This window comes from Hibiscus syriacus, unplaced genomic scaffold, assembly GCF_006381635.1.
Source record: "Hibiscus syriacus cultivar Baekdansim isolate YM2019G1 unplaced genomic scaffold, ASM638163v2 tig00113337_pilon, whole genome shotgun sequence".
NCBI classification, from domain to species: domain Eukaryota; kingdom Viridiplantae; phylum Streptophyta; class Magnoliopsida; order Malvales; family Malvaceae; genus Hibiscus; species Hibiscus syriacus.
Genome location: NW_024063456.1, coordinates 467,194 through 486,612, shown reverse-complemented (window position 1 = coordinate 486,612; position 19,419 = coordinate 467,194). Strand labels below are relative to the sequence as shown.

The window sequence follows — 19,419 nt, the reverse complement described above, 5'->3', positions numbered from 1 at the left end:
TGAGGGTGAGTTTGTGGGAACTATCGTACCTAAAATTTTTGAATTATTATATATTTTTATTATGTACATTTTTTTATCACAAGTGTGATTCATAATTTTTCCTTTCTTTCAGATTTTTTTCTCTTCGGGACAGCCTTTGCCGCTTACCAAATTTGCTTTTTCACCATTCCTTCAATATGTTTATCCTATCGAGTATCGATTACATATATATATATATACATGAAATCTCTTCTTTCTTTCTATTTCTGGCAGTATGAAATGGTTACTTGAGTGATGGCAAAGGCTTACGAGGCGCTCAATAACTCTTTAGCTGTATAAGAGAAAATCTGTGAATTAAAATTAAACACAAATACTTCCACAAAACAATCACTAACAACACTTAAAATTTTAATCATTTATCCGAAAGATAAATATTATGGATATCGATTTGAAAGATAAAATTGTATTTATCTTTAAATAAATATTAATAATAAGTTTATTGTTATGATTTAATTTAAAAAATTCAAAGAATTTATGTTAAATTTGTCGAGTTCAAGGTATTTTTAGTGCTATAAACATGTTCACATTCATGAGATTAAAAAGAAGTGAAATGGCAAATTTTGGAGTCTAATGATCACCGATGATAACAATTGACACCAGTGTGTGACATAAGATTTTGATAGAATTTAAGAGTCAAATTGATATTTTAAATAAAATTTATGAGTTAAATTGATTTCTTATATAACATTTAAGGGTCAAATTAATTTTTTTTAATTCATAAATCAAATTAAAACTAACTCATTTTACTAATCTGCCACATAATCGAATTAACTAAATTAAACAGTCACTGATCAAAATGCAAAAGATTTATAGCTTAAAAGCGTAACTTTTTTACAGAAATGAATAAAACTAAAACGGAAGTCACTATTCTTATAGTTTACGTGTCCATATTTAAACACTTTTTTGTAAAATTACAATATTTAATGACAATATGTCAAATATTTATTTATATATAAATACTAGCGTGATTTGATTGATTAATAATTAAGTAGTGTACATCTTACATTTGAAAATAACATGTCATTAAGCCACTAAAGATTGGCCTATTGTGGATTACAGATGTAAACATAAATAAAATCATTAATTGTTTTATCTTTGGATACTAAATTGATAACTGTGGTCCTGTCCGATAACCAAATTATCTATTTCATCTTGTAGCCTATAGCCATTGCTTGTTCATAAATTCACCTATGATTAGACCATACATAGTGATATAGTGGGTGCCATGTGAAAGCTTGGCCTTTTCCCTCTCAGCTACTGCATATTCATCCTTGTTATCGGCTCTACCATTTTCAAGTTTCGTCACACTACTACTAATTTTACCTGAACCAGGAACCAATATGGATTACATTTGTGCAATACGCAGGTGATATATCTGTCAACCCATCTGTAAAAAAGATCATCTTGCCTGATGATTGTTTTCGTCATTCCAAGGATTCATTCTTCTTACGATTGTCAGTGTTTGAGTGTTGTATATTTAGTAATCGACTTCCTGAAAACCCAACGGAGAAAGGAAGTTTCGGTTTTGATTCCTACAGGTTATACTGTAATCTTCTTCCAGACAGAAACAACGTTGGACAAACTGGAGTTAAAGTGGTTCCCAGAATCTGCAGTACTGGTAAGTAAAAGATCTTGTTCCTTTTTGTTAATATCTTCAAAACCGTAAAACTGCACTTTCGATTTCTTCACCTAGGCATTCTGATCTTAGAAGTTTATGCAATTCAACAAAAGTAACGCTTGTGATAGGCTATGTTATATGCCGATACTGTTTGTGCGTCAAATCATAGGTGAATTTTTCAACCTTGATCAGATACACTTTTATTTATATTCTTCTATTTATTTATATTCGACATGGCTCCACTCAAATCTCCAGGAGCAGATAGACTGCACGCACACTTCTATTAGAAGCATTGGGACATTGTTGGCACTTCGGTTTGCCATACGATCCAAAACATTTTTAGTGATAATAATATTGATCCCCTATTGAACAAAACAATTCTTGCCCTTATCCCCAAAGTCCCAAGTCCTTCAAGCTTCAAAGACTTTCGACCTATCAGCCTTTGTACGGTCTTATATAAGTTGGTCACTAAGATCATTGTCAGGCACCTCCAACAAATTATGCCTCGACTTGTCGCGCCTAACCAAACCAGCTTCATTCAAGGCCGTAGCATCTCGGAGAATGTTATTATTAATCAAGAGGTTATTCACTCCATGAAAATGACAAAGAATGTTGGATGGCGATAAAGGTGGACTTGGAAAAAACTTTTGATCGTCTGCGCTGGGACTTTATAACCGACACTCTTTATGAAGCAGACTTTCCACTAGCAAACACACGACTTATCTTACATTGTATTTCATCTTCTTCTATGCAGGTTCAATTAATGGAGGCCTTAGCATTGATTTTAAACCACAATGCGGAGTTCGACAAGGAGATCCAATTTCTCCTTACCTTTTTGTTCTTACCATGGAAAGGCTTGGACATCGTATCCACCTTGCTTCGGAAAAGGGCGTTTGGAAACCATTTAAGCTAATACGTGGAGGTCTTCCTATCACTCACCTATTCTTTGCAGATGACTTAGTATTGTATGCCAAAGCAACTGCAACACATCCAATTCTAATTGACAATATCCTGGAGGAATTTGGTCACTACTCGGGCCACAAAGTCAACAAGCTCAAATCCCATGTGTACTTCTTGCCTAATACAACCGTAGAAACACCAAACGCAGTCTGTTCTCATCTCGGCATGAAGCAAGTTCCTAACTTGGGTGTCCATCTTGGAATACCGGTGATGTAAAAGCATGCCACTTGCGAATTCTATAGCTTCATTATTGACAAAATAAAATCAAAGTTCCATGGGTGGTCGGCTAGAACCCTATCTTTTGCGGGACGGATTACCCTCGCTAACTCCGTGCTCATGGTTAGCCCTAGTTACTTCATGCAAACTTGTCGCTTCCCCTCTCGAGTATGTCAAGACATTGAAAATCTTGTTCGACATTTTATATGGAGTTATAGTAATCAAACTTGAGACATTCCCCTCGTTAGTTGGGACACCTTAACTCAACCTAGGCACAATGGAGGCCTCGACATTCGGAGGTTACAACAACATAATTTTGCCTTCCACATGAAACTTTGTTATGCCATTGCTTCTGATATGGAAATATTACATAAAGCTTCTTCGCCAAAAGTATAAGGTGCTCTCTAATTGCCCTTCCTCCATATTCCAACCGAGTTGCTTTCATTTGTGGAGGTACTTATCCAAAGTCTGGAATAGTTTCTACAACTTCTTATCTTGGTCTATAGGCGATGAAACTACAACCAGATTTTGGCATGGCAATTGGATGCCGAAACTTGGGCGTTTATCAGAATGGAAACAAAAGCATATTACTATTGAAGACAATTTGGTCTGTGATACTGCTCTGTCGAACGGTAATTGGAACTGGAATATGCTTCAGCAGTCTCTCCAGCCCTCCAATTCAGCATCTACTGAATGTTCAACCTCCTCATCTGAATGCTGGTAAGGATCGCTATTGCTAGTCTCAAGGCAAACACAGTGAGTTCACAGTAAAATCTGCTTATGATCTTATAACCAAGGATCTTTGGGGCCCCAAAGATATCAAATGGACTAAGCTTTGGCGTATGACTATCCCAGAGCGCATTAAAAATTTCCTATGGCTTTCATATAAAGATCGCTTGCTTACGAACGTTAATCGTTGTGCAAGGAACCTTATGGGTGATCCTTTATGTCAAATATGTGGCTTAGCTAACGAAAATACTTTGCATGTTCTACGTGACTATCAGAACTCCGCAACTCTTTGGCAACAGATTATCCGGCAGCAACCCCTACCAAACTTCTTCACCACTAACGCCTCTGATTGGATCACGATGAACCTAGAATCAAATAGTCTTTTTGCTGGCTCAAACATCCCATGGAAAATACTATTCTCTTCCATAGCCTGACAGATCTGGAAGCGAAGAAATTCTTACATATTTTCATATTTGTTCATCCATAATGACCAGCTCCTATGCCTAAGTAAAAATTGGTCCCTCTACATCATTGCAGCAAAGACCATCTCCCCAATTGATTTCGTTGTTGCTCGTCCAGAACTTATTCAATGAAAGCTCGCGCCTACAGACTGGTACACTCTTAACACGGATGGAGCGGTACACAAAATTTCCTCTCTCGGAACGGTGGGTGGCCTCATTCGAAATATGAATGGTGACTGGATCATTGGATTTAATAAACCGGTTGGAATCTTAACTCCACTTCAAGCTGAACTTTGGGGAATTTTTGAAGGATGTCAATTGTCGCTGTCCCATAATATCGAACGCCTTCAATTCCAAACAGACAGTGCCGAAGCTCTTAATCTCGTGTCTTTGCCAATGGCTAACTGCATCCCAATAGCCCTTGTTCGCTCTATTGAAAATCTCATATCAAAACAATGGACGATCGAATTCATTCTCATTCGCCGTGAAGCCAATGTTGCAGCAGACTTCCTTGCAAAATCTATTATTGTTACAAATAAACAAGCTCAGACCTATATAGAACACCCCCAAGAGATTATATCACTTCTTCACTCTGACCTCTATGGTCTTGTTTCCCTCTGCACTTAGTATTTTATTGTAACCGTCTTCTTTATAATTCAAAAAAAATTACTTATCTTTATGGATCACTTATTAATATCTATAAACATGTTCGTTTAACATATTTATGAGCACTAAATAAATATGTTTACCAACATTAAATAAATAATTTACTAAATATGTTTATAAACAATAAATGAATACATTTTTTTTGTATATGAATTAAATAAACATGCATATTACCGAGTAATAATTATATATAAGTAAATAAAATAAACATATTTTTTAATTATCCTTTTATTAAAAATTATTTTTTTAATAAAACGAGTATATAAATAAATTATTATCATATATATATATATATATATATATATATATATATATATATATATATATATAATATATATATATATTATGATAGAGTTTATGAATGGTTCATCCTCACTAAAATTTGTTATTGCATGGTGGGTTACCCTTTGTTCCTACTGAATCCATTGAAGCCCAAAGTTCTCTTCACCTTCTCTAAGAAAAACCTATTTTTTTTCAAGCCTCGGGCTAATTGAAGGTGGGGTTAGGGGTTGGGAAGAAGATATATTCCCAACCCCTTGTTTAGCTTGCACATATAATCTTTTTATTAGGCAATATTTATTTAAAACATTCTTATTCATTAATTAAGACATATCTTACAAATGAAATTATTTTAACCTGAAACTCTCGGGAGAACAATATAAGTTCAACATTTAAAATGGGTATATTTAATATTTAAGTTTAAAATGTTGGGTGAACGTGAAGGTGATTTTAAGGATAAATTACACGTTTAGTACTTAAAATTATCAGTTTTGGTCCAATTTAATATCTATGTTTTAAATTTTTTTCAAAATCATACTTAACGTTTAGTTTTTGTTTCATTTACGATAGGTATGGTTTTAAAAAATTGAAATTTTAGGTACTAAAACAAACTAAAACTAATAGTTTAATTACTAAACACGTAGTTTACCCTGATTTAATTGTGTACCATTTTCGTTTACTACGCCACCACTCACTCTTCTGTTTGAGCGTTGAATAATGGTGATTACAGAACTGTCATCATTTGTAGAAAACTATATAAGCAATAATGTCGCTTAGTTTCCTAAAACGACTTACCACTCGACGAAACTTGAAAAGAAAATAGAATTTGGAATTTATTTACAACAGAAGTTAATTATTTTTTGTTTATTTTACAGACACCTACCTTAAACAGCATCGAAGGGACAACATTTTCATGCTCTAGACATAAAAGTAGCAATAACCCCAGCAATAAGAGCGGTTGGATCCCCAAGCACAGCTGAGATAACAAATTGCAAAGCCAAAGCAGCCATTTTACAACACTTCTTAACCTTACCTTTACTCCTTTTATGACTGGTTTCAAGTGTGTTCTTCAAGCTCGGAATTCGGTTCCGTGATTTACCACCATCTCCGAAGTACAATTCATGCCAATTCTCCACCAACATTTCCCTAACACAAGCCACATGCAAGTTGTACCTTTTGCAACCTGATCGGTAACTCCAGCTCCTCCCTTTTCGACCACATTGATGACACGGTGAACTCACCTTCCTATACAGATACAGTTTCACTTCTCCATCATCTAACACAATCGGTAGCTTCGCACAACATGGATGTAGATCGAATCCACACGATTCGCAATGGTAAACGAAGCCGGTAACATCCTTTTTGCAGGCGTTGCAGTAGCGAGGAGTGTCACCAGGGGGCCTTGAGACGAACTGAAATGAACATTTTGGATAGAAAGGGTGAGAGATCGAACTAGACGGCAGGGCGCAGTGCATGTGGAGATCGAAATCACAGAAGGAGCATCGATAATGTGAGCCTATGCCAACTTCTTTGCATCCATCACACTTGAATGGAACTTCAGTGTAATCAAAATTTAGAATGTGTTGGGGGTGGCTGAAATGGGAAATCTCATTGTATTTCATGGTGTTTGTCAGTTCTTCTTTTCAACTGTCTCTATACAAACCATATGAACTGGTGTTTTTATAAAGCTTAAAAGCTCAGATTCTTGTTTCTTCTGAAAGGGATTAAGTGAATTTGGCTTGAAGCCGAAGCTAAGTATTGAATTAAATGATTAAAGATGGCAAGTGAAAGAAGGTAAAGAGGAGCCTAAGGCATTTTTGGTCATGTCCCACGGAAGAATACGAATTTTTCACTTTATGTAACCCACTTAATCAAGTAATATCATTGAAATGGTTACGCAAATTGTTCGAGTTGCCAAAGATGAAGATAACAACTATTAATGAAGTGATGGGATTGAGTGGATGATCAATCTGGAGGGTTCATATACTTGCTGAAAATCTAAGGATCCAAATCCAACGAAGGAATCAAGAATCTCATCATCTTAAACGGATTACTTTAAAGACATAATCAACATTGTCATCAAGGCAGTATTCTGGGATTTTTAATCTCTATCACAAGGTAAAGCATCTAACAGCATCGCCTCAAAGTAACCTAGGAATGTTTCAATCTTGCCGAGTATTATGGGTGTTGTCAATTTCATTACCAACTATCTTTATTATTTGAGAGAATCGGAAAAGGATGAAGCGTCTAAGATCATATTTTCATTTTCTTAGTGAGACCACCAACACAGAGATACTTAAGCTCTATGATTGGAATCTATTTGCAGACTGATGTGGCATGTGATTAAATGCAATTTATTCTTAGATTTGGTTAAAAGGCCAATGGATGAGAAGAGAAAGCAGGTCGGTTATGATAATAATAAGTTGACAAATAACTACATTCTGGATTGGTCTTCCGGTGCCTATTCGGCTAAGGTAGTAATATTAAACTGATATGTTGAAAATTGAGCCAAAGCTTCATCTTCCCCAGCAGCTCTTCGGCTTTTGAGGTTGCCATCCACTTTTTGTGGCGCCAAATGTCGGGAGGTCACTGTTTACAGGCAACCATTGACGGGAGAAAACTGCTAGACTAGCGCTCCAACTTATTTGGGCCTTGAGACATGATCCTTTTCCCAAGGCTCTCAAACACCAACAATTTCGCCTGCTTTCCTAAAATTATGTTTGTTAGCTTGAAATTAATACCTAATTTTTTATTATTATACAATTATTTATTTATTATAAATAAAATTATAAATTTAAAAACAAAACTATGAAAGTACACATTACGCCCCATTATACGTTAGATCCGTTTCAACTTTCAATAGATTGATGCGAGTGTTCGCAATAGTTTAACTTAGGGGTCTTTTTTATTTTATGGGTAAAATACATGCTTACTCACTTAGCTTTACTTTATCTCTTATTTCACTCACCATACTTTCAATTTTTTCAATTCGCTCACTAAACTTTAGACAATGAACTTTTTTGGTCACTCGACCGTTAAATTTCTAACAGCGTTATGACATTACTATATTAATTGAAAAAACTTAAAAGCATAGTGAGTAAAATAGGAGACAGAGTAAAGTTCAATGAGTAAACGTGTAATTTATCTTTTTAATTATAAGTCCTATGTGGCATGTTTTATTATTAAAACAAGCCACATGAGCACCCCGTTACTGTGTAAGGGGTCGAGTGACTAAAAAAGCTTAATGTCTAAAGCTTAGTGAGCAAATGGAAAAAAATTCAAAGTATGGTGAGTGAAATAGGAGAGAGAGTAAAGTTCAGTGAGTAAGCGTGTAATTTACTCTTATTTCATACAAGTATAATTGTAAAATATAGCTCCTTTAAAATTTTATCACCCATTCTCAATACAACCCACTGCCAAATCAAGAATACATTAAGAACAAACATTCATTCCGATATACAAAACATTATAATATAATTTATTTCTATATTTTCATTTTTTAATAATTTAGAGTAATTAAACGATATTATTTGTTCAAATTTCTTTTAATCATTGACAATATACACCCAGCAATTATAATTGATTGAATTTGAATCCTCTAAAAAGAATAATAATATTTTCTTTAACATCAAATGAAGAGTACATTAAAAACATTCATTTCGATATACACAAGATTATAGTATCATTTATTTATTTTTAATATTTTCGTCATCTTAGTCAAGGGAAACTGGGGGTTTCCCATGAATTTGCATAAATTGAGATAATATAAATGTTTTTAATCAATATATATATATATAACCCAATAGAGCATCCCTCTCGACTCCAACAAATATAGGGTGTTGGCAGCATTGAAGCCCCCCCCCCCCCCCCATTATCGCCTCTGAGAATCGGCCCCAAAGCCCATCTGCTCACCATGCAATCCCCTTATTAGCATATATCATTAATTCCTAAAATAGCTTTATTTTACTGTCGATGACTAGGGAGAATTATATTATTTGGCTTCACTCAAAAGAACATAACCCCTTGAATAAACATGATTGAATCATTTTCAGACAGAGAATCAGAAGCAGAAAGCAAAAGCAATGTTTGTGGAAATTAAACCAACAACATCATCAGTGTTTGAAAATGTTACCTTTTAACTATTTGTATAATATGATCAAATTCTAGTATCTGATAACTACTCCGTTGATCGATTCAACTAATAATTCCGAAGAGAAATCCATGGCATCTTGTTACATCAATCTAACAATGACAAATGAAGAGCAGAAAGACATATGTTAAGCGTTTAAAGAAATTCTTAGGCCATAAGAACACTCGAGATCTTTTTCAAATCTGCCTTGTGGGGGCACGAATATTAGTAGCTATAAAGTTAAAAATGGCCAACAATTGGAGGAAATAGGAAGGAAGAAAGAAAAAATGACGACAAAACAGTAGTTTTTTTACAGATTTTGGAAATTAATAATACAAAGCACATGCTGAAGCAGCCACAATCATTGAGCTCTCCTGCTTTGTTGTGATCTCCGACATGCGTCAATTCTCTTGACGACAAAACAGCGAAGCCCCAAATTCTCTGCTTCCACCCGTACCCCCTTGTCCAACCAAAATGTGCCATGTTTTTTTTAAATGTGGGGCTTAATTCGAATTTCTATTATGTAGACAGGAATTAATTAATAAATAGAAACAATTTTTAAAATTGAGAGATTAAATGAAAAAAAATAATTATTCTTTCTAATTTATAGCTTTTGTATTTCTCCCTTAGAATTGCATGGGGGTAGAATGTAATAGAATAATCGAATAAGACAGCGATGAGAAATTTAAGACGTACTTTGGTGATATTTTCTTGGGTAAACTATGAGTTTAGTATCTCAACTATCACTTTCAATCCGTTTAAATATTCAATTATCATTTTTCAAAATCATATATAAATCTTATTTTTAATTTTACTTTGGTCATCTGCAGTTAAAAAATTAGCAGTGATACTAACATGTCACCATAAGATAATGTTATGTCATCATTAAAAATATTAAAAATGTTACGTCAATAATTCTGTTAATTTTTTAACAATGAGCAACCCAAATAAAACTAAAACATGACATTAAATATGATTTTGAAAGAAAAAAAGTTAAATGACCAAACTAAACTAAAATAATAATTGAGATACTAAATTTGTAATTTATCCTGTATTCTTCTATGAGCAGTACGGTAATACATATACGAGCTAATGTTTGTGGCTAACGAAAAATTATTTCATGGACCACGAATCAACTTATCTCACTGGTTAAAAGAATCGTTGTTATTTCTAGAGGTTATGTGTTCGAGCACCAGTGACTATAGCAAATGATTGAGCACTCATTGTCAAATGATTAATAGTATTTAGAACATATATTACATTTATAAATCCACTTTTTTTAAAAAGATAAACAGATATTATTAGATAGGGTAAGTCAGTCCATCTAATAATTTTTCAATTTTATTCATGTGTATTAGGTCATGTCATGAAAGCAAATTGGTAGGTTGCTCTTGTGGTCCTGGGCCCAGTTCTTCCAAAACCCCTCTCCCACAACACGTGCTATTAATTCTTCCACCTTTGTTTCAATCACTTGTTCATTCACAACATCAATTCTCCATAGTTTTTATTTATTTATTTATTATGAATATTATTAATGTCGATATCCTTTCATCTTTCGTATTCGTATTCTTAATCTTTAATGTCTATACTTTTACGTTTCATACCTCCTATATTGTTATAATTATAATCCTATGAATAATAGTTTGTAAAGCTCATAATACACAGATAATAAAAAAATATTTCATCTCAAGTTGTATTTGTCACCTCTATAAATGGGTGTTCTTGTTCGAACTAAACACACATAATATGAAATGACATCTTCGGTTTGATTATTATGACAAGGTCAAGTAAGGAGTATTACATATAGTTCGACCTATTTATTGAAAAAAAATATATTTGAATATATGCGTGACATTTTGTTTTTGAAGAATATGGTTAATCCTCAAATATAATTTGCAATAAATGATAAAAATTGTACTCAATAGCCAATATGCTCATATTATACTTATGTATAATATATATTTTTCTTATTTAATTATATAAAAGATTAATATGAATACTACTCTGAAAGTGTCAAAATTACAGAAGACTCCGAAACAACAAATATATTATTATCGGGGGAAACTAAATTACAAATTAATGATGCATTATACTCTCTAAAGTTTTAAAGAAATTTGTTGAGTTCTAAGGATATTAATTTAAATAGATATCATAGCGAGACTGTAACTGAAAGTGATGATAATATCCCCAAATTACAAATATAACTTAATAATAAACATATATTGAAAAAGGTTGGTTGCATTCTCCTCTGAATTATATTACACAAGATTTGTACAATCAAAGCATATGATATTGTAATTTAGAAGTATAATGATAGTTTTATAATTTGAAATGATTGTGTACGTCATCCGAGTTTAATTATGATGTAAAAATTTATTGACAATGTAGATACTTATTGAAGAATCAATCAAACTAATTTTTTTATGTGATGTTCATCAAAGCAAATTAATCATTCAACCATCACTAGTTAAGATGAATTATGAACCTGTCGTTATTTTGGAATGAATACGTAGTGATATATGTGGGGTCATACACTCTTATCGGGGACCATTTAAATATTTTATGGTTTTAATTGATGTATCAACTAGATGGTCACATATATCATTGTTATCAACATGTAGTCTAGTGTTTACAAGACCAATAAGACTAGTAAGATTCGAGATTTTAAGATTCAAGATTTTTAGTCTATAGATGAATTTAGATACATTTTCACATTTAATTTATTATTATTGATGGTTTGGGATAACATATCCTAAATTTAAGGTTTCATATCATATTTATTTACGGTTTTACCACTATTGTGTTTACTTTTTTTTGAGAAATTATCACTATCGTGTTTACATTTGTATGAATAGAAGATTTCACTGGCGAACTATTTAAAGAGTTCGGTTCTACTAATGAACAGTAATTTTATTTGTTTATCAATAAAAACAGCACCGACACAAAATCCAGTAAAATATTAGACAAATTTATCCACATGCATAAATTCTTCAGACGTCCATGAGATATTGTCAGCATAAAATATAAGCAGAATAAGAGAATTTTTTAAAGGGTAAATTACACCATTCCTCACTTAACTTTACACTCTCTCCTATTTTACTCACAATACTTTTAATTTTTCTAATTTGCTCACTAAACTTTACAGATTGAATCATTTTGCTCATTCTGTCGTTATCTTTCTAACGTTATGATGATGCGTAATTTTATTATTATTATTTAATATAAAATAATTGAAAATATAAACGGTAAATCACACCGTTCATCTCCGAACTTTACTATATCTCCTATTTTGCTCACCCAACTATAAAATAAAAACAGAAGGTAATCGGATGTCACAGCTGGCCTACTGCGGTCGACAGTCCCATATTTCATTGGTCGCTTCGCCTTGACACCATGAGTTCGACTATAACCTCCATTTGTCGAAATTTGCTCCGAAGTCCACGAATCAGAGTTTAAAAGTGAGAAAGCCTAAATGCTTCAGTCGAGATTCACGAATTTCAGAACATTTTACGATAAAATAACCACTAGATTCACACTCAGGGAGTCAAGAAAAACCGACCCATGAATTTTGGGATCGAACATCCACCATCCACGATGGTCGAAGGTGACTGGAATGAAAAATGACTTGGTGGCCGGCGACGACAATGGTGGAAACAAGATGATTCGAAACGACATCGTTTTGGTGTATATTTGAGTTTATTAAAATGACTTTGCTTTGATGATTGTATCATGTCATAACACAGTTAAAAAGTTAACGGCAAAGTGAGAAAAATGATTAAATATGTAAAGTTCAATGAGAAAAAATAAAAAAATTGAAAGTACGGTGAGTAAAATATGAGAGAGAATAAAGTTTAGTGAGTAACGGTATAATTTACCTTTTAAGTAATATGATAGTGAAATTATGGTTAAACTGCATTTTATTATTATTATTATTATTATTATTATTATTATTATTATTATTATTATTGTTTTTACAACCAGAACAGACTTATACCAAGTAACTGCAGCACTAAGCTGTTTATCAACATGAATCAATGAAACCACCTGGGGTGGTGGATCAGCAAAAAGGACTTCATGCAAGGGAGGACCTTAAACTAAAGATGCAACACGATCAACAACTGCATTGTGGATAGGCCGAATTTTTACAACCAGAACAGACTTATACCAAGTAACTGCAGCACTAAGTTTATCAACATGAATCAATGAAACCACCTGGGGTGGTGGATCAGCAAAAAGGACTTCATGCAAGGAAGGACCTTAAACTAAAGATGCAACACGATCAACAACTGCATTGTGGATAGGCCGAATATGCCTTATACAAACCTCCCAATCTCTTTGAAGCAAGGCTTTTATAACAATGAAGAGAGCATTTCTCTGCTGCTTCGCTCTAGGATTCAAGATACCGCTGACAGCCTCAAGATTGTCGGATTCCAACTCGATTTGTCTGTAACCAAGTCTCCAAGCATGTCGGAGAGCATCATAAATTGCCCACAATTCAGCATTCAGAATCAAACACTTACCTAAGCTTCGGGAAGAGCCAAATATCCAATCACGTTGGCTGGAACCAAAAACACACCCTAATTGCACCATGATCATCTGCAATATTAACCGCGGCGACGGTATTTACCTTGATCCACCCTTCCTAAGGCCTCCTCCAAGATAAGATGTTTGTGGTTCTATTATCAGCAGGAGAAATAAATCAATCCGAGAATCGAGTAGCAGAATGAATCTCCTCCGAATACCCTTTACTCAAGTTAACAATATCGTCTCTTTCAATGAATTCTGGATCGAATAGGTTTTATTTTAATTTAATAGCTTATGTTTATTGTTGGAATAGCTTTCTTTATTCAGTTGTATACTTTAGAAAATGTCTCTCTATATGTTTAATAAGTTAAATATAAATTATCTTTTTTTTTTCTGCTCGGCAAATATAATTTTTATTAGAATATTCGTAAGAACATGCCAAAATAAAATGCCTAATTAAAACCTTCCCTAAACCTAAACGGAATAAAAACGTACATCCTATCCGACAATACAAGAACAACACGACACGAAAAAACACCAAACAAATCGAACATTTCCCTGCAAACGAAAATCACTGGGATTTCAAAAACATTTACACTTCTTAAAACTCGCCTATCTACTGAACAGAAAATCAATCACTATTATCAACAAGGAGATGTAACACCTAACGAGATGGACCACTCCCCTGCCACGTTCATAGGTAGGTGAATTAAGTAGCCGTGCCGGAAGAGCTTTTGACAATCAAATGGGCTTCTACCAGCTGAATAGATCAGCTCGACAGATTGAAGACATGCAGCAAAGCGATAGAGAAGGGCTACTGCCTTCTTTAATGTTGCCAAAACAAAACTAATAATCAGTAAAATCATATTGATTTGCCAACAATTCCGACGCCAAAAAAAAGACAAGCGCCAATCGCTTATTCTTTTTCTATCTTTCATGGCTGCTGCAATAATCCAAAAGAGTTTAACTAAAATACTTGCTTTTCATCACATCGATCCCTTGTTGCTTTATATCTGCTGGGTTTTCTCTTTTCTTCCTATATTCCCTGCAATGATCCCTAATTCTCGCTCATTTTTCTTGCTTTATACCCTCGTATTAGATTTGAATATTTAGTTTGCATTCGTAGACAATTTTGCCACATCGCTCGTTTCTTATCTGTGATTTTGTCATTAGTCTTTCAGTAGTTTGATCTCATTTTGTGATTCTTTGCCGATTCAGTCATATTTATTTGCATCTATATTTTATTTAAATTTTTATTAGGTTTTTAACTTTTTTTCGTGTATGGTTTTAAGTAAGTAGTTTTTGTGTGTCAATGATTTAGTAAAATATGTTAATTATGTGTTAGAATAAGCATTTTTATTAGATAAAAGAGAAAGACATCGATCGAATAACACATCTTTCCAAAAAAATTATTTTAAAAAGAAAAGAGATGATGAAAATCCATCATTTTTAAAATGGAAATATATATATATATATATATATATAATAAAATTTGGGGAAACTTAAATCTTATATTAAATTAACATCAAAGTAAATCAATTTGTGTTTACATAATTATACATAGGATAACTTTGTGTAAACAAATATTTAACTTATCATCTTAAAAACACTAATAAAGAATTGTACTTTTAGCCTTGAGTTACAAACTACGATCGAGAGATTTCTCGAATTTCCCCTCAAAATCCAAATCACATTTATGGCTAACAAAACATGATGGTGAAAGATATATTGTTTTTTTTTCACTCAAAATTTGTATGTGCTCAATTCTAACATTTATGAGACAGCTATATCATAGATGGCAGTGGGTGGTGTTTTTAAATGATTCTCAATTATGAACCGGAACCTTTAAGAAAAAAAATTTGTTCACATGGTTATTAGATGTATGCTGAGATGGATCAACGTAAGCAATAAAATATCTCGGGTCCTACTTAAAACAATTAATCACGAATTTTGAAATTTCAAAATTTCATTTTTTTTCTCAATAATTTTTAATTTTATTATTAATCCGCTAAGGAAGAATGCCCCTGAATCAAGGTGGAAAAAAAAAGAGTATATTCAACCTAACAAGCAAGACCAAAATTATAACTTTAACGGCTATACAAATAGCAGGCTCAAACAAGACCTGTTGCAACCACAAAACATATACTCCCACCTTAATAGTCTAACCCACCCAAACAACCGTGTCGAACCAACAAATTCCAAACACGTCAGGAATGCCACACTAGAACAGTTACCAACGCCCAACACCTATAAGGATTGACAACAATAAACACCAAACAACTCAGCATGAAATCATGGCAACTGATTGTAAAATAGAATCACTCCCACCACGCTTCAAACAATTCTAAGTGGTTCATTTTATATTAAAGGACATAAAATTATTTATCGTTGATGATAACGTTTGGATTATAATAATTAAGTAGTTTATTCTTTCTTTCTTTCTTTTTGAAAAATGGTTACTTTGTATTAGAATTCACAAAGTACACCACCCTAAGTACCTCATTAAAAAACCTCTCTAATCCTAAGTAAAAGAAAAAGAGTGAATTTTGGGATTGAAGAAGGTCCAACATGAACCCAGGAACAACAAGAACAACAACCGGGAACTACACCACTAGAATAGCCCAAAACAGACTACATCAATGTAGCTACACACTACCCCTGAATGAAATTCAAAAAGAACCAACACACTCCAGAACAAAGAACAAAACCATGTTATAATCTCCAAGACATAAGACAGTTGAGCATAAACCTATCAAAGGTTACTAAACTTTGATCTAAACCCTATTAGCGCCAACCAAACAGTAAAGAAACGAGACTACCAACAACTCTAAATCACTCGAATCCATTGAGGGCCAAAGCTTTTTAATTTAAATAGAAGATCATCACAAATGATTATCAGAAAAATGATGAGATGTAACAACACTTGCAATACACTAAAATTAAACCTCAGTTGTCAAATAAAATCAACATGTTAGAATTTTTTTATATGATAATTTTGAATGATTTGATAGACTGGTGGGTAAAGAACATAGTGATGGCAATATTGAACATTGTTCATTCAAAATTCAAAATTCACTCGAAAAGGAACAAAAATACATACACAGAAATAACCAAGCATTTCTGCAATTGTCCTGTAACTTTCTAAAAATGTTGTGTAGGGTTTTGGCATTATTGGGCTTCCGAAACAGGGGAAACTACAGATCAAACCAGCGCAAGCACCATTAATGTCCTTTATCACATAAATATAAAGACAAAAAAGAAGGCATTATCAATATATGGAGATGGACCAACTGATCATAAATAAAAGCGAAATGCATAAGCATTTACTAACGGTGATTTTTTAAAAAGCTTTTTAATATATTTAAATTTAGTATTACAATCCTTCTTTAAGAGTGTTCGATATATTTATTACAATATTCATATTTATTATTTTTTTTTAATTTATCGGCCGGAATAAAGGATAGGGCGGCACTAATGTAGGACTCGTGTAAAAATGGTAACACTTAATTTAATCTTTTAAAAATAATAAAAGTGCACTTCTAACTTATAATTATTTCTTTAAAAGAATTATGATTTGCTGTGAAAAAAAAGAACTATAATTTTTACTTTCGTTATATTACATAAAACCTGAACTCTATTCTAAATTACAACAACGTTTCATTTTGGGACTTCGTCGGCGACAAATTTGACGAAGTTTCGAGGCAGCATCCTCGTTAACTTTAATCTCTTTTGGTCCTAATCAGACAAAGACTTCATAGAAATTGTACGGCTTGCATGCACGACATTTCTATGGTTGCATGGAGTTAATTATGTTTCAATATTAGCAAATTTATAGGTCCCTTTCATGGTCTAGTTGCTCTCCTATTACTCTTTTTTTTTTTTGGATCCTCAACATTTTTTATTGACTAAAGAAATATCATATTTAAATAAATATTAAGGTTTAAACACATATAAAATGAGACAGTATAGCTATTATTGACTTTAATTGAATATAATTTATTTGTTATAATGTTATTGGCGGATTTCAATTGATAATATAACTAAGTGGTTGTTATTAAAGTAACGATAAAAATATTTTTTACAATCTTTTAAATATTTATTTAACGTTATATTTATCATTAATAGAACATAATTAATTTAATTTCACGTGATTACATTGTATGATTAGAAAAAAATATTCATGTCATGACACGACATGAATTAATGATATTTTGATTTGTACATATGTACAAATAATATTACAAAAGTAAAGATTGAAACGCGAATCAAGCGATCTCAGTCAGAGGCGGATGTACATGGCTCCCTAGGGGAGTCATTGCACACCCATTATTTTGAGAAAAATGTTAAATTTAGTTTAATTTGTTAATAGGAATAGAAAAAAAATAAGAAAATTTGCATACCCAAATTTTTTTAGAATAGGGTGTTACAATTTTGGACCCCCATTTTTTAATTTCTAGATCCGTCACTGATTTCAGTGGTTAGGGATTTGTTGATATCCCTTGAAATCTCGGGTTTGAACATCATTTGATATCTAGATTCATTTTTTATAGATCTAGGATGAATACAAAGTAATATATGTTCAAAGACTTGAAACTATTTGACAATAAAAGGATTGAAACTATAATTAGACCTAATTTTAAGTCATGGCCATGTCAAAATTATTCCTCTTAAATACCTTCTACGAATAGCCCAGCAATATTTCATGTAGCACCAACGATTTTTATCTTTACACTGAACTAGACGATAAATACTAGAGCTTTAGCTATGGCAGTTGGCCTTAGCCAAAACTTGACAGGAATAATGTGGTGTATGATCAGAAATGAACAACATTCATCCGTCTGTTTCGATTAAACTATTTTTTTTTGGATAAGTCAGATTATATTATCCAAGGAACAATGTCAGATACAAAAACACAATCAGGGATCCAAAACAAAAACCCAACTTACAAAAGAATCAATGATTTCTATACCCTAATGATTGCATAAAGAAATATTAACACTATTTATGCATCATGTCGTTGAACAATAACGAAGAAGAGAAAAATCAAATCACATTATTCTTATTTGTAAAAAAAAAAGTTTGTTTACAATTCGTTAAGAATTGTTTTGAGATGTGAAAAATAAAAGATTCAGAATATATAGACAAGTGTATTAGACGTGTGAAAGTTAAATGAAATGATGAATCTCATAACGAGATCAAAGTAATTGAAAAGATTTTACAGTCTCTAACATATCTAACATAAAAATTTGATTATTGTTATTGTTGCAATCGAAGAATAAAAAGATTTATCTCAAATAGTAATTGAAGAATTTGTAGGATCACTTTAATCCTATTTTACCCAAAAAATTAAAATATTGGAGTTAAAAAATTCAGAAAGTAAAAATAAAAATAAAATTGATCATTTATACAAATACTGGAAGCTAATATATCGTTATATCTTAAAATAAAACAATCTTTGACTAATATCCCATAAATAACTCTCCCAACCCTATTTAATGATTTTAAAATTAGTTAAGAAGGCATGAAAACTAAATAAAATTTCTTACCAAGCGTTTTTCAAAAGATTTAAGTGTTTGAGGTTCTTTTTAGAAGATAACATATTTAGTTATTGACAACGCTCACATATTCACAGACGTAAAAACTTGAAGTCTTGAAGACATAATCTCTAACGAGAATAACACTTTATTTAACTACTAAAATCACTTAATGAGTTCATAACATAATCTAATTATTCGATAATGTTTAAACGTATGCATAAATCATAATCAAGACAAATCATCAACTTTTTAATCTAAGAT

General features: G+C 32.5%; 2 protein-coding genes across 2 annotated transcripts; one reads left to right on the top strand and one right to left on the bottom strand.

Annotated features, from left to right (window-relative positions):
* The first annotated feature begins 4,248 nt into the window (after positions 1–4,248).
* LOC120186318 lies at positions 4,249–4,650 on the top strand. The gene has a single exon (XM_039190295.1). It carries the CDS (start codon positions 4,249–4,251, stop codon positions 4,648–4,650), a length of 402 nt encoding a protein of 133 aa, XP_039046226.1.
* Positions 4,651–5,852: 1,202 nt separating this feature from the next.
* On the bottom strand, positions 5,853–6,602 carry LOC120186249. Its single transcript, XM_039190235.1, has one exon. The coding sequence runs from the start codon at positions 6,588–6,590 to the stop codon at positions 5,880–5,882; it is 711 nt and encodes a 236-aa protein (XP_039046166.1). The 5' UTR covers positions 6,591–6,602; the 3' UTR covers positions 5,853–5,879.
* Between the last annotated feature and the right edge of the window lie 12,817 nt (positions 6,603–19,419).

Coding starts and splice junctions, on each gene's coding strand:
- LOC120186249 (XM_039190235.1), bottom strand. CDS start 6,590: ATGAAATACAATGAGATTTCCCATTTCAGCCACCCCCAACACATTCTA.
- LOC120186318 (XM_039190295.1), top strand. CDS start 4,249: ATGAATGGTGACTGGATCATTGGATTTAATAAACCGGTTGGAATCTTA.